At 43.3% G+C, this 15,801-nt stretch overlaps 1 protein-coding gene across 7 annotated transcripts in view; it reads right to left on the bottom strand.

Annotated features, from left to right (window-relative positions):
- Window positions 1–290: 290 nt before the first annotated feature.
- Window positions 291–15,801, bottom strand: part of Nfrkb (nuclear factor related to kappaB binding protein) — a 35,405-nt gene continuing 19,894 nt past the window's right edge. For all 7 annotated transcript variants that reach the window (XM_027411753.2, XM_027411755.2, XM_027411754.2 and 4 more), the window contains 10 exons: window positions 13,854–13,960; window positions 12,432–12,555; window positions 11,871–11,950; window positions 11,514–11,731; window positions 11,138–11,408; window positions 10,310–10,519; window positions 6,931–7,698; window positions 2,600–2,706; window positions 1,690–1,825; window positions 291–1,576 (listed from right to left, as the gene is read on the bottom strand). In XM_027411753.2, the coding sequence (XP_027267554.1) occupies window positions 1,451–1,576; window positions 1,690–1,825; window positions 2,600–2,706; window positions 6,931–7,698; window positions 10,310–10,519; window positions 11,138–11,408; window positions 11,514–11,731; window positions 11,871–11,950; window positions 12,432–12,555; window positions 13,854–13,960 (2,147 nt within the window). In that variant the 3' untranslated portion in view covers window positions 291–1,450. The remainder of the gene's footprint in view (window positions 1,577–1,689; window positions 1,826–2,599; window positions 2,707–6,930; window positions 7,699–10,309; window positions 10,520–11,137; window positions 11,409–11,513; window positions 11,732–11,870; window positions 11,951–12,431; window positions 12,556–13,853; window positions 13,961–15,801) is intronic.

Genomic DNA, 15,801 nt, shown 5'->3' with positions numbered 1-15,801 from the left:
AAAACCAGAAAAGGTTTTAGCCAACAGTAAATATCTTAGAATATCTCCTACCTCCTCTTACTGTTGTCTAGAAACTATCACATCATTCTCTGTGTGAAATATAATATCCAAAAATATAAAGCACACAGGTAATTTTTAATTCCCTCACTATAGTCCTCCCACTTTTAATCATTTCAGTCAATCCCATGCCAGTCCTTAGGCACCCATCAAGAGTATGATTTCTTCACATCCTGTCACTTGTGGTTTGGGAGCCAGGCTTCCCATAAAGAAAACAATTAAAGGCCCAGAGATCAAAGATACATTTTTAATAATTTGGATACTTTCACAAAGAGACAGGGAAGCCCTATCCCTACAGAAAGGCTTTCCCACCCATTCCTGCCTGCACCGCAGCAGGACATGTAAGGTGTGACCAGTGCACTAAGGACATAGGACTTTAAAGAGCATCCTTCTGAGCTGTCTGTGGCTGGTGGTGGCTGACAAGTGTGAAATGGCCAGGAATAAAAACTGCAAACCCAGGCTTACTTCTCCTGAAGCTAGCATTGCCAAGTAGTGCCTAATGCTATCCCCACCTCCACCATTTCTTCCATGTTACAATCAGGTGGCCAGCTCCAAGGGTCTGGTTTGCAGTTGCTGTTATACAGCAAATAGAATGTGCAATCTCTGGGCTGTAAGCAAGTGTGAGAGCAGCATCTCGGCCAGCATCCCCTACTCTCTTGTCCAACAGCTCTGAACTTCCATGTGAACAGGCTCGCCAAGGACAATGCCCACAAGTGAAGATACAGGGACAACCAAGGTCCCAACACCCACCTTTAGTAAGTGGTACCAAACTAGTTTCACTTGAGGGGATCCATGCTGCCTCATGGCCTACACATCCCTACTACATAACCTCTCATTATCAAGTAAGCCACCAACCTGTTAAGAGTCTTGTTAGGCTCTCATCCTGACCCAAGGAGTAAGGGATCGGTTTAGGGGCACTAAAGCCCGGATTTCTATTTGATAAAAGATGCACAGTAAGTTCTTTAAAAAAATAAGTTACACAAAATTTTCTGGACACAAAAACTCATCTGGACAAATCACCAAGAGGATCAAAAACTAAAAAGTAAAATCCTCACACAGAATGAGGCTTATTCACTGCTGGCCCGCTCACCAACTGACAGGCCTGCTCCCTGGGCATCCAACACTCAGGAGGTAACTGTGGCTTGTGTGACTGTGACCTTCCATGATTCTGATGTTCTCTCCTCTGGAACTAGACAAAGCAGCACTGGAACCCTAAAATGGAACCTTATCGGGGCTTCATTCTGGAGTGTGGCTGCAGAATCTAGGCCACAGTTGCCAACACCCTCCACCACCCTGCCTCATGCAGGAGAGCTCAGAGAAACGAAGCAGCCTCCCTGATCCCTTCTATCAACCGAGATGCACGAGGCCTCTTAAAGCTGCCTCTCTTTCTCGGTCACTGTTGTTCAGGTGCTTGTTTAGGAGATGGAGCAGTGGTCACAACAACAGTGGAGACTGCTTTGGAGGAGCCAGAAGCTGTGCCCTGTTGGAGATGGGATGCAGGAACAGTCTGGATTCGCACCTGATTACAAAGAGAGGAGGTCTGATCAGTGAACTGCAAGTAGGCATGTCAATTAAGAAAAGCAAAGAAAACAGACAAGCCTGAGATGGTCAACAGTCTGAATTAGACCTTACCTGTGTAGCCTGACCTTGTTGCTGAAGCTGCTGCAGCTGCTGGGCAGTAAGGAAACTCACTGGCTTATTGCCAGCAATGAGCTTAGTACCTGCTGGCATGGTTGTGAGGATGATGTTGCGACCCAGCCCACTGAGACTGTGAAAGGGAAACAGAAGTAAAGCATGACCACATCATTCTGGATCAAACTGAAGCTACATACTGAATGAAGACAATAAAGAGGCCTGATGCCCAGTAAAAACCTCAACATTCTGGATTCAAATGGAATCTCATACCAGGGCTACCTTCCTTCTAAATGTCTATACTTTCCATGGCAGGAGCCTCCAGAGTAGTGGATAAAAAGTGGTCTAAACTCTATACTCTGCCAGGTAAGAGACAGGCACTACCAGGAAACGTGAGTCCCTGGCAAGAAATTCTCACAGTTGGACACATGGAAACAAGTACTACAGGGAGTACAAGTGTAAGCCAGCCTCAGAACCCAGTCAGATCCCTGTCTCTTAGGGGAATAAAAAGGCCACCCACATCCCCAAAGAGCTTCATCATGATAAATAATGCAGAATGACTGCATTGGCCTTTTATCCCTGTTTAAGTCAGGGCCAGAGGAAACCAACGTTCACCAAACTGTCTTAAGCTCAGGCTCAAATATCAAAGGGAGGGTCCTTTGATCCTCCAACATCCTCCAATCCTCACACCCCAACACCCTGTTCCCTCTTACTGCTTTATCACTCCTGTTGTAGTCCCCTCCCCAATCTACAACCGAAGCCAGGTCCAGAATGGCTCTTTTATGTCTTCATCATTGCATGCAAACATTACTGGGGATTCATTGATTATTACTGATGAAAATGTCAGGCACTAACCACCTTCACATTCTGCAACAACAACCACATTTGCTCTTCCACAAACAGCACTCACTTGGCTCCAAGGTTGCCTTTGATAATGGGGGCTGTGACAACACTCTTGCCCTTCATTGGTTGGCTAATCACAGAGAGAGGAACTGTGATCCTTGTAGGCAGCTTCCCCTACAAAGAAAACAATCAGCATTTGTGGGCTAGAAGGAGATACAGCAAAAGATAGTACCTACAGAGAAGAAGAGGGCACTTCAGACACATCCAATTCTTATTCCCCCAAGGGTTCCAATATTTCTTCAGGCAGAATCCAAGTAACTCCAATGAACTTGCTTATACATAAAATTACATGTTACTTGTTCTACTACCTAAAGAGCAGCAACTGCCTGTTTGTCACAAGGGGCTCAAGCTCCAAGTTTGCCTTAAGTCTCAAAGACTTTGGGCTTGGGAGTCGGGGGAATGAGACTTGAGACGGGGTCTCTCTATATAGCCCAGGCTGTCTCTCAATTCAGTCTTCCTGCCTCAGCTTCTCTAGTGCTAGGATTATAGGAATGCACAACACACTCAGCTAACGGAGTGAGACTTTTGAGCAATGCTGGAAACTGTGTTTTGTGTTATGTGTGTAACTAGGAGCCTTTGGGGACAAGCAGTACAATGTTATACTTTATATATGTAATGTCCCCACAGGCTCATATACTGACTAAGTCAGAAGATTGTAGAGACTTTTAAGAGGTGAGCCTAGCTGAAGGAAGTAACCAGGAGTGTGCTTTTGAGGTTATGCTTGATTCCCTGGCTCCCCCATCACTGACACTTCCTCTTAGGAGTAGCCTTTGAGCCATGCTGTCACCATTATTATTTCTGCCTCACTATTGACCCAGAGTTAACAGAGCTAAAGACGGGCAGAGACCTCTGTCACCGTTACCCTAAATTAATCTTCCCCTAGTTTATGATAGGTATTTCGTCACAGCAATATAAAATCTGACTAAGAAGAGTATAATTCTTCAAAAATGGTTTTATTTTTTGCATGTGTCTTACCTACATGTATGTATGTGCATTATATGTGTGCCTAATACTAGTGGAAGTCAGAGAGGGCACTAAACCTCTGAAATGTGAGTACTGGATGGTTAAGAGCCACCATATGGATGCTAGGTCCTCAGCAAAAACAAATGCTCGTAAACAGAGCCATCTCTCTAGCTCCTGGGTATAATTCTTTAAATACTGCTGAATTTGTATGAACTTTTCTATCTAGATTCATGAAAGATGTTGGTCTACAGCTTTGCTTTATTGCAAAGTCTACACTGGTTCTGTGTAAGGATGACACAGACCTCACAGATGTATTAAATGACTCCACTGCTTCTACTTTTAGAAGAAAATTTAAACTGTTGTTACATTATTTCTTTCATTAACATGTGATAGAAGCTCCGGTGGAAACTCTTTAACCAGTTACATTTCCTTTAGAAAATATTAGCTAAGCCAGGCAGTGGTGACAAAGGCCATTAACCCCAGCACTCAGGAGGCAGAAGCAGGCGGCTGTCCGACACAGACATCTTCAAAACCTTTGGTTTCAAAAAACCAAAATAAAAAGAAAACTTATTGGCTTATTTTATGAAAAATAAGTCAACTAAAATTGCCCACTTCTTCCTTATGTAACGTTTCATAATTTATATCTACCATGGAAACAAACACCAATTACCTAAACCACAAAGTGTGTGTGTTCACTTGGCAGTCCCAGATCATAAGCTTCTTGGATCAGTGAATCCTATTTGACTGGGTATCCATATCACATGGTATAGTGCTAGACACTCAGCAACTATATGATGAGGAAGGATAGAGAACCTCTAGAGTTAAAGAAAAAAACGGACAGCACCCCAATGGGATGCAGGCTCACAGGGGTGAGCAGCAGGACAATCTGATAAGAACAAGTCACGCTTCTCCAGAGGTAAGAGAGGAGGTTAGTTAGGGGATACTAATAATAAAATTAGTCAAGTGAAAAAAATTCTAACTCCAAAGTTAGTAAGGCCCAGGAAAGAAACGAGGAAAGAATGTGTACATGTGAGGATGCAGAGGTCAAGCATCTCACTGCACTGGAGGAAGGAAACAGTCAGTATAGCACCTATTCTTAGGTTGCCTAGTTTCTGATGCTTGGTTAGTAATAAAATTACCAGTCCCACCCAGTACTGAGGATAAAACCTAAAACCACCTACATGCTACACAGGTAGGTACTCTACCACTGAGTCACACCCATGTGGAAATACTTGCTTTAAAAAAATACAAGATAATGAATGGCTGATTGAATGTTTTAAAAAGGGAAGGGGGAGCAACAATGGGCATTTCCTATGAGCAGGAAGTAGGGATTCTGATACAAAGTAGGAGACTCAATACAGTTTAGTTATAGCCCATTAAAGAGCACTACAAGATGTCCTCAGGCAGCAGGATAACTGGAGATGGTGCCTTTATATGGATCTACACATGGATGTTTTCTGAAAAACGGAAAAAGATCTCAGTGATCTACATTCTGAACTTTATATCATACTCTGAAAAACTATTCCAAGTGACTAACATGCTATATTTTTCTCTTACACTTAAAATGATGTGAAAATAAAGGTTAATTTTTAAACCCTGGAATAAAGAAGGCACAGGTACAAAATCTTGAGACCATTAAAGAAAACACTGGTAGAAGTAATCAGAGAAAACTAAATACTCATTTAAGAGGAGAGACTGACCAGACAGTAGTGGCTCACATAGTTAATCCCAGTACTTGGGAGTCAGAGACAGGTAGATCTTTGTGAGTAAGGCCTGCCTGACCTACAGAGTGAGTTCTAGGATAGCCAGGGATACAAAGTGAAACCCTGTCTTGAAAAACAAACAAACAAAAATGACAGACCAAACCAGGCTTGGTACCCAGAAAGCTCAGGTGGTCTTGTCTGCATAGAAAGTTCCATGCCAGCCAGGGACATAGCAAAGAAAGAAAGAAATGAATAAAAACATAACTTAAGATCGAAAGAAACGGGGCTGGAGAGATGGCTCAGCAGTTAAGAGCACTGGTTGCTCTTCCGGAAGACTCAGGTTCAATTCCCAGCACCACATGGCAGCTCACACCTGTCTACAGCTCCAGTTCCAGGGCTTTGACACCTCACAAAGGTATACATGCAAGCAAAACACCAATGAACATAAAATAATACAAATAAATTAATCTTAAAAAAAGGATAGAAGGGAAAATGTTTTCTCCTGCAGTACTGAGGCTAAAAGTCAGAGCTCGAGCCTGCTATGAGCTACATTGCTGCATTCCTAGTTCCAAACTGAAGAAAATATTTTCTATGCACATAACAGTATGTAGCTGACAGTCTTTTCAGTAGTACAATTAATGTCAAAACTTTCAATATGTGTATCTTTGAGCCTCAGTTACCTACACTTCAGAAATACTTAAAGCTTGCACTAGAGCAATACTATGGCACTGGCAGCAGTGAAAACAGACCCCTGAATAGCTCTATGTATTATATCACTAAAAAGGGTGTGGTCAATAGGTGATCATGGCCTTCAATGATCCCCAAGACATTTTTAACTAGGTGTATATACATAGAGGGCTCAGGAAAAGGGCTGGAAGGACAAATACATTATTCATTAGCCCTTGTAAGAAAGAACAGAAGAAGGTAAAGAAAATTTTGCATTTTACCCTGCACTTCTGATATCTTTATATGTATGTATGTATGTATGTATGTATATATATAAAATCTATGTCAAATGGAGTGATATCCACAGACAAGTTTCCTTGTTCTCAGTCTCCTAAGGGACGGGCTGTACCTGAAGAACTTTCCCAGGCTGGCATTGGCAGTATACACCTGCAATCTCAACACTTGATGGACTGAGAGAGGAAGATCAATAAATGATGATGAGAGTCAAGACCAGCTTGGGCAAAAATTCTAAGCAGCTTGGGCTATGTCCTGGCTAGTTTTATAACAACTTGATACAAGCTAGGGTCATCTGAAAAGGTGAACCTCAATTGAGAAAGATGCCTCCAAAGATCCAGGTATAGGATATTTTCTTAGTTGGTTATTGATGGGGGAAGCCCCAACCCATTTTGGGCAATGCCATCTCAGGCTGGTGGTCCTAGGTTCTGTAAGAAAGCAGGCCGAGCAAGCCAGTAAGCAGTACCCCTTCATGACCTCTGCATCGGCTCCTGCCTCCAGGTTCCTGGCCTGTTTTGAGTTCCTGTCCTGGCTTCTTTCAATGTAACAGCAATGTGGAAGTGTAAGCCAAATAAATGCTTTCCTCCCCACCTTTGCTTTTGGCCACAGTGTTTCATCATAGCAACAGAAACCCTAACTAAGACACCCACATCCTCCCAGAAAATAGTTTCCTGAGCAGAGGGCTAAAGTTTTTACCATCACCATTACTCACAGATTGGGATGTGGACACAACTGTAGTGTTAACAGGGACCTGTCGCACAGTGGGGGCTCCAGTCCCGATGCTGATGGGGGTGCTTGTTGCCCCAGAGGCCACAGCCACAGTCTTAGACACAGTGGCACTTATACTGGGCAAGGAAACCGTTGAAGAATGGACAGTTCCGGACCCACCAGCAACAGAGGCTCCTTGCTTTGCATGTGCTGCAACAGTAATGGTCTGGCCTGCTTTAGGAGGCATCACTCCCAGACCCTGCACAATGCGGATTGTGGCAGCAGGTTTTGCTTCTGAAGAGGCCACTGTGTTCTTTCCCTTCTGATCTGCCACACTCACACCCAGAGCTGGCATCAAGCGAAAAGCTGAATTGGAGGCTTCTGTTGGCTTCAGATCAGGAGTTACTTTGACCACGGTAGTACCTGCTGGAGCTGATGAAGGAACACTGGCTGAAGGGGCCTTGGCAGGGCTGTCAGTTGCATGGACTGGGTTGGAAGTGACATGTAAGGTAGCAGAGATGCCTTTGCCTGCAGTGCCACTTCCTGTTCCAAAGAGGTCCTGAGTCAATTTGACTGTGGTAACCTGAGACTTGGCTAATGTGGCCATCATGTCCGGAGTGATTCTCAAAACCGTCTGGCCCTTGGCATCTGTAGTGATGGAAGAGGGTGGCAGGCGCAGTACATCCTTACCCTGGATACGGAAGTTAGTGGCTGTGAGTGGAATGCTGTTGCCTGTTTGGGGCTTCACACCAAGCTGCCCAGTGATTGACACCTGGATGAGGAAATACAGTACCAATGAAAAGACTCACAGTGCTACGCTGGTGTCATGGATTAGACAAACTTCTACTCATAGGCATACACTTCATATATCTCTAACTTTTTATTCTGAAAAATGGTAAACTTAAAAGCAAAAGTAAAAAAGACTGTAACAAGCCACATACCCTTTACCCAGCTTCAAATGTACTTTGTCAATCATATCTATTCTTTCCTGGCTTTAGGAAGGAATGGGAGAGACTGAGCTGGAGTTCTGGGAGATTTACCAACAGTAAGGACAAACTGGGAGTGAGACATGCTAGAAAGAAAATCCAAGGCCTACCAGCCCTACCCCAAAATAACTGGAATATTTTAAAGTAAACCAAGATATATTATTTTATTGAATACACACACACACACACACACACACACACACACACACACACACACACACACACCACACACACGTTCGAGTGTGTATAACTTACTTAGCAAAGGCTTTTGGGGTTGTTTTGTTTTTTTGAGACAGGATTTCTCTGTGTATTCCCAGCTGTCCTGGAATTCGCTTTGTAGACCATGCTGGCCTTGAACTCAGAGAGATCCACCTGCCTCTCCCTCCTGAATGCTAGAATTAAAGGCGTGACACACAACCACCCAGTGCAAAGAATTTTCTTTTTTAACCTAAAAACATTATTCACAATGCCATCCTACCCAGCAAGTACTACCAGCACATACCCTATCATCCCCATCCCCACACCAACCTCCAGTATCTCAAATCCATCTATTTACAGTTAGCCCACTTGTTTTGAGCTACAGTGTGGTGCACTAGCTCCAAGAAGGGGCTCTGGAGTCAGACTCTTAGGTTCATCACTACCAGCTTCACAGTACCTAACATGTAATAAATAGCTTGACCCTTTGGTTTACTCAATACTTTTCTCTTGATGGGTCTTATACTGGATCACTACCATAGAAAGCAAAAAAATGACACTGGCTATCCAAAAGAACAAAAACAAAACAAAACAAAAATCCAATCAATCTGACTGCTTCATGATTCACTTGCACACAACACTCAAGTCCAAATTCTATGCCACCTTCAGAAGCAAAATTTTTTCTTCTTCTTTTCGGAGACAGAATTTCTCTGTATTGTTTTGGAGCCTGTCCTGGAACTCGCTCTGTAGACCAGGCTGGCCTCAAACTCACAAAGATCCACCTGCCTCTGCCTCCCAAGTGCTGGGATTAAAGGCGTGTGCCACTCTGCTTCCTCACCTGACATTCTCACATCCTGGCCCCAGTCACATCTATTCAATAGCTACACACTGTGAGTCTTATACATACTTCATACCATACCCCACACAGCTTACTGTCCAATCTTCTGGAATACACTAAGTTTGTGTCCTACATTCTCCACACTCCAACTGTATTGTTGGAGTAAATTATACTCAGTAAATTATACTACTCTATCTAACTATTCCATCCAGAGCCCACAGAACACTTCTTTTAGACTCACATTCAAGCTACCAGCAAACCACACAAGCTACATTCCCTTCCTACCATACAGCAAACAAGCGCTCTCCATCCCTCACCTCAGTTGCTGCTGCTGCTCTACAGTCTCCCTGCTTTCATTCTCATTCCCCAAAGTGCACTATATCAAGTAGCTAGGGATTAACTGTGGTTCACCATCACATTTAAGTCAGAATCAAAGCACAAAGCACTGTAACCACTATCAACCTCTCCAAATGCACTACTTGTGCACTAAGCTACAGACTAAATGGTTTACCTGTCATTCCTCAAAAGTATTCCTGGAGTAATACTCTCAATTTACAGGTCTACACATATAGGACTTTATCTCCATGTCACTACTACATGGCACAGCAACTTCATTTATCTCCTTCAAATGTCATTTCTCAGAGAAGCCACTTCCCATTATCATGGCTAAAGTAACACATGATGTTCCATCTTCCATCTTTACCCAAGTCACCACAGTGTTTCTTATTATCTGACACTGATCAAGTTATTTGTTTGCTACTCCTATGACATATGCGCTCCACAAAGGGGTTTAGCCTGTTCAACACATTCCTAAACCCACCAAACACAACACATAACTGTTGAATAAAAATGTTACTTTGTCATTGTGTGGCTCTGTTTCTTCATCTACAAAATGGTGTAACAATACACCACAATGCCCTGACAGACTGGCTAATGTCTATAAACCACACAGTGGGGTGAAGTAGACAAGGGGCATTGCTCTAGTACTAGGTGTCAATTGGCTTCAGAACTTTTAAAATGCAAAAATCACACTTGTGTATTCACGGCCAAGAAAGAACAAATGTATATTCCACCTTTACAAGTGACAAACTAAAAGCCCTGTAAAATATGCCATGGGAGCTAACTGCATAAACACACGGAAACTGTGACATAAATCCAAACCCCAACTACCAAACATTGAAACACACAAAAAGAGATCAGCATAAAGGTTGCCTTTGGGGTGGGGGGAAACTCACCTGATAAATCTCCAAACCTGAGTCAAAGACAACAAAGCCTTCTCCACAGACACCCAGGCTGTCAGGGCCAACCCACACCATCAGTCGTGTGCTTTATCTTTAGGGTACCACTCAGTCAGGCTCACATACCTGCTTAATGATGTTCTGTCCTGTGACATTCTGGATGACAGCTGTCGTGGAGGCACTTGGAGCAGAATTCCCAGGAGAACTCATGGCTGGCTTGCTCACTGGGCTGACAGCAGCAGGGAGATTCACTGTAAGCCCTGTCTGCCCAGGTGCAGGCCGCTGCACAGAGGCTGCTGCAGTTTGCCCCTTGACTGGAACAGTTGCCACAACTGCCTAGTTCAAGAATGTGAAGTCAAGAGACTAATGAGACACCAAAATGGGACCAGCCAGGCAACCAAGGGCCCTTACCAACTCCCGTCAGAAAACACTCTGAAAGTACCCTTGCTATCAGTCTGAGGCTCACCATGCCCTGGAATGTACACTGCACATCCTATATCTGTATAATGTTCATTTAACTTCTAATTTCACTTCTATATACTGAAGACAACTGTGATTCTTCCATTTTACATATAGGAAAGGAAAATGAGACAAAAAAAAAATATGAATCTTTCTAGAGCCAAACAAGTGATTAGTGGCATGGCTAAGACACAATGGAAATTTAGAAGCACAAGCTTTGAAATTTCATTCCACACATTCCACTTCTACAAGGCCTTGATATGAGAATGAAGATCTTGTTTACAACATGCAAAACAGAGTACCTAAAGTGCTTTTCCAGATTTGAACACTTGAAGCTTTGAACATTAAATGAATTATTTCAATGAGCTTCATCATCAAAACCAACAATATATAACTTCCAGATCTTCCTCAAGCTCTACTTGTTTGGGTCACTAACTCGCCCACTTCTGGATCTACATAGTCCCTGTATCCTAACGACATGCACCATCCACTTACCTGGGGTACTACTTTGGTTTGTGTAGCAGTGACTGGTACACGGATCTGTGGTCCTGCTGGCATCTGTGGTAATGTTTGTGTTGGCCCTACTGACTGCTGGGAAACAGCAGGAAGGCTGGGCTGAGCTACCACCCGAACCTGGGGCAGTCCGGCTGAGCTGGAGTGGCTCACAACCCGAGCAGTGGCCTGAGAACTGGGTGGAGTCTGGATGGAAGTTGGGGAAAGCATCGTCCCCAGCTGTGGCATTGTTGGTGAGGACACCAGAAGAACACTATGTGGAAAATCAAGGGGAAAGATAAAAACCCACAAAAACTCGGGACATGAATACAAAAAGACTCTGGAGGGAAAGACTAAGAAAAGAAACACAGATGCTTACCCTGAACTTGACTTAGCTGGCTCGGAGACAGTGGTAGAGCCACTTTTATTCACTGCTGACACAGGAGGAGGAGAGATGGGGGTGGTGGGCAATGCTGGTGTGGTGGGGGTTACAGGTGTAACTGGGGTGGGTGGCATGCTGGAGTCACTGAGGCTCATCTGGCTTTGCTCAGAAGGGCCACTAAGGCCCTTCAAGGAGCTCTCCTTATTACTGGACTTCTAGAAAAGAAAAAGGGATCTCCCTTAGGCATCACAAAGGCTCCTGGCACATTCACTGGGTCAGGTAAAAGCTGAGTGTCTATGCTGGTCTGCCCCATCTCAGAACCTCTAAAGTAAATGCCCCCATGAGGTCACTTACCACCTTGGATGGTGGCTTGGGTTTTTGTTGAAGCGCTTTTCTGGCTTTAGCTGCTGCTGCTTGAGCTTGATGAATCCGTTCTATAAACAAGGATGTTACACAGTTTAGGAAATTTGACCTTAGCATGCTAAATGAGAAAGTCTTTGTTAAAAAACAAGGACTCTCCAAGCAAAAATTGTAATCCTACTTCTCAGGAGCCTAAGGCAGGAAAACAGTAAGTTAGAGGCCAGCCTGTTATACAGGCTAGACTCTGTCTGAAAGTAAACCAAACAAAACAAAAAGCTGGACTTTACTATGCACAACTATGAGCCCAGAACTGGGGAGACAAAGGCAGAATCATTTCAAATTCAAAGACAGCTTCCCCAAGGAGCAAGTTCCACGTCAACCTGGCTACACAGCGAGATCCTGTCTCAAAAACAAAATAAAACAATGCAAGGCCTTGTTGGTGGACTGGATTGTGCCTTCATAATCCTATTGTAACTGAATGCTACCAGAGTAATAAATGTGGACCAGAAAGGCAGATGCTCCTCATCTAGTCAGCACAATGAAGGCCTCACATACCAAACTCTTCCTCACTCCGGTCACGATGTAGGTAGATCCACAGCTTTCGTCCAATGTCATATTTCACACAAGGGTCTTTTTCATAATGCAATCGATCCAGTGCTCCACTCACTACGGTGTTCACCTAAGAACAGAGCAAAACGACAAGTCCAACCAAGATAACACAGGTTATCTGGACTCCCAGGAAAAACCAGTAGATGTAAAGTCACAGAGAATAACAGACTGGATCCCAACCTAGCTCTGTCCTTCCACTTTGAAAGGGATGATGCACAGTCAAGACACTAATCCATCTTCACTGTAAGCATACTGTGAACTAATTAACTGGAGAAACCTTTCCTTTATTTTGGAGGGCTGAAGAGATGGCTTAACAGTTAAAACCACTGTTCTTAACACCCCTATTAGGTGACTCAACCAATGTTAACTCTAGCTCCAAGGGTGCAATGCCCTCTTAAATAAATAAAAACACATAAAAAATTAAAAATAAACTAAAAAAGACAGTTGTAAATTACCATGTGGATATTGGGAATCAAACCTGGGTCTTCTGGAAGAACAATGTTCTTAACCACCAAGCCATTTCTCTACTCACATGGTCATAGTATTTTTAATGGGTGTATTTTACTGTTCTTATGTACATAGTGTAAGTACAGCCAACATTTGTCATGGTGCATGTGTAGAGGTCAGAAGACAACTTTCAGGGCTGTTTGTTGAGGAGGCAGGCTCTCTCGAAGTTTCTGCCACACTGAGTATTCCAGGCTAGCTAGTCCAGAGACTGGAAGTGACTCTCCCTTGCCTGCCTCCAACCTTACTTTAGAAGAGCTGGGATTAAAGATTTGTTACCTCATCCAGCGTCATATCCAGGTATTGAACTTAGGTCATCTCTTTACCCACTGAATATCTCACTGAACTTTACCCAATGAACTATCTTACCATGGTTGTGATTTTGAGGCAGGAATCTTATGCTGTCCAGGCGTCAAATTCAAAATCCTCCTGCTGAGCCTCCCAAGGTAGCTGGTATTATGGGTACATGATATCATGTCTAGCTAGCTTTTATTCATTTGGGGGTTTTTTTGTTTTGTTTTTATGTTGTTTGTTGAGACAAAGTTTCTCTGTGTAACCCTGGATGTCCAGGAACTCAGTCTGTAGACCAGGCTGGCCTCAAACTCAGATATCCACCTGCCTCTGCCTCCCAGGTGCTGGGATTAGACCTACAACACCACACCTGACTTATTCATTTTTTTAAAAAGATTTTATGTTAGGGGATGCACATACACCTCAAGTGGTAAAGTATGCTCCTGATGTGTGTAAGACCCTGGGTTCAACCCTCAGTAGTACAAGAAAAAAAAAGTGTAACTTCCATTTCCTGATAGCTTTTCTCAAATATATTCTGAAATGAAGCCAAAACAGGCTATTTCTCTAACTCACCTGAGTGCTGGTGACATCTGGAGCAAGAAACTGAGAGTCCTTGAGCAGTTCACAGATCTCTGCTCGAGTGCCTTCCCCATTAGGCAGCCGAGCTGCAGCATCTCGAACTGACATCAGAAAATGCAAAATCCAGGAGTCAAGCAAAGCTTCCAATGAGCACATTTCCTGACCTGTTCTGGTAGCAGCTGAGCTCCCTAGAATCATGGTTCCTGAGCCTCATCAGACTGGCCAGGGCACACTGCCCTCTAGTGGCTATAAATGCTACACTGCACTTGCTACATTTTCAACACACCTAGAGGCAAAAATAGGCCCATGGATACCTTAGAAGTGGAGTGGTTCTCATCTCCCAAACAAGACATCTATTTCACACTCCCTCCCCACAGGCTCAGGGATTCTCATGGAAGAGCAGGTGGAAAGATTTTAAGAGACAGAGAGTAGCGCAGATTGCTAGGACAAGAAAGGGAGTTGTGCTCATGAACTCTCAAAAGTTAGGGTCTTTACACAAGACCTGCATAAGATCTACCTAGTCACTATCCCAGCACGATGGGTGGGAGGGATTCAAAAGGGCACTTCTAGTTGCAAAGCTACAGGCAGTCATGGCAGCCAGTGGAGATAGTCAGTTTTCTTTGAGGGAGGGGTAGGTTACCCATGCTACAGTAGAGCCAGTCCTACACCCATACCACACATTCATGCATGCAGATGACATAAACTGAACTCAGTGAGATACATACACACACATATAAGTATACATTTTTAGTGAAAACAAAGTTGGAGGGCATCTGAGGTGAGGGACCAGGGAGGTGTTGGAAGAGGAAGTAAAGGGTGGGTTAGGCCAAAATAAAATTAATTCATATATAAAGGGAAAAAGATTCAGTGGTTCTATAAACTTAGTAAAAAAAAAAAAGTAATTTAGCACTTCCTTCAATTATCATCGAACATTATAAATCACACATTGGTATTACTATGCTATTCAATAGAAATCAAATAATTTTATATGTTACAGGTATTGAAGACAACAATTCAAATCACCAAATCACTTACACTCACCCCCATTGGAAGTTAAAAAATTTGAAATACCTGCTACTGGGTCCTACCATTCAATATCATTAAAAACACAGTTTTGCATTTAAATTTGTTTTAACAGCTTAATAATTACTGAAACATGACTGGCTTCTTCTGTAACTCTAAGTATTTTAAGAATTTAAATGCAGCTGAGCTGCAGTAGCACACGCCTTTAATCCCAGCAGAGGCAGAGAGATCTCTGAGTTTGAGGTCAGCCTCTCTACAAAGCAACTTCTAGGGCAGCCAAGACAACGTAGAGAAACCCTGTCTCAAAAAACAAACAAACAAAACAAAAACCCAAAAAGGAATTTAAATGCATAATTCTAATTCTGGGAAGGAGTCCATAGGTCTTAGTAGACTACCAAAGGGACTCATAACACAAAGAATTCTTCTCTTATTTTTTTTTTTATTTATTTTTACATGCCTTGGTGTTTTGCCTGCATGTATGTCTGAACGAAGATGCCAGGTCCTCTAGAACTAGAAATGGAATTAGACAGTTGTGAGCTACTATTGAACCTGGGTCTTCTGGAAGAGTAGACACTACTCTTAATGGATGAACCATCTCTCTAGGCCCTCTTCTCTTATTTTTTGAGACAGTATGACTATGTGACTTCAAACTCACTATGTAGCCTAGGCAGCCTTCAAATTCACAATAGTCCTCTAGCCTCAACATCTTAAGTACTGAGGTTACAGGCATGCCTCACCTCTCTCATGGAACAAAACAAAACAAAACAAACCCACCTTTTTAAGGAAGCAAACAGTGGTGGCGCACACCTTGAGTCCCAGCACTTGGGAGACAGAGGCAGGCGGATATCTGGAGACAAGCCTGGTCTACAACAGCTAGTTCCGGGATAGCCTCCAAAGCCACAGAGAAACCCTGTCTCGA

The sequence above is a fragment of the Cricetulus griseus genome, chromosome 4 (genome assembly GCF_003668045.3).
Source record: "Cricetulus griseus strain 17A/GY chromosome 4, alternate assembly CriGri-PICRH-1.0, whole genome shotgun sequence".
NCBI lineage: Eukaryota > Metazoa > Chordata > Mammalia > Rodentia > Cricetidae > Cricetulus > Cricetulus griseus.
The sequence above is the reverse complement of the archived record's forward strand: the minus strand, read 5'-3'. Positions and strand labels throughout refer to the sequence as shown.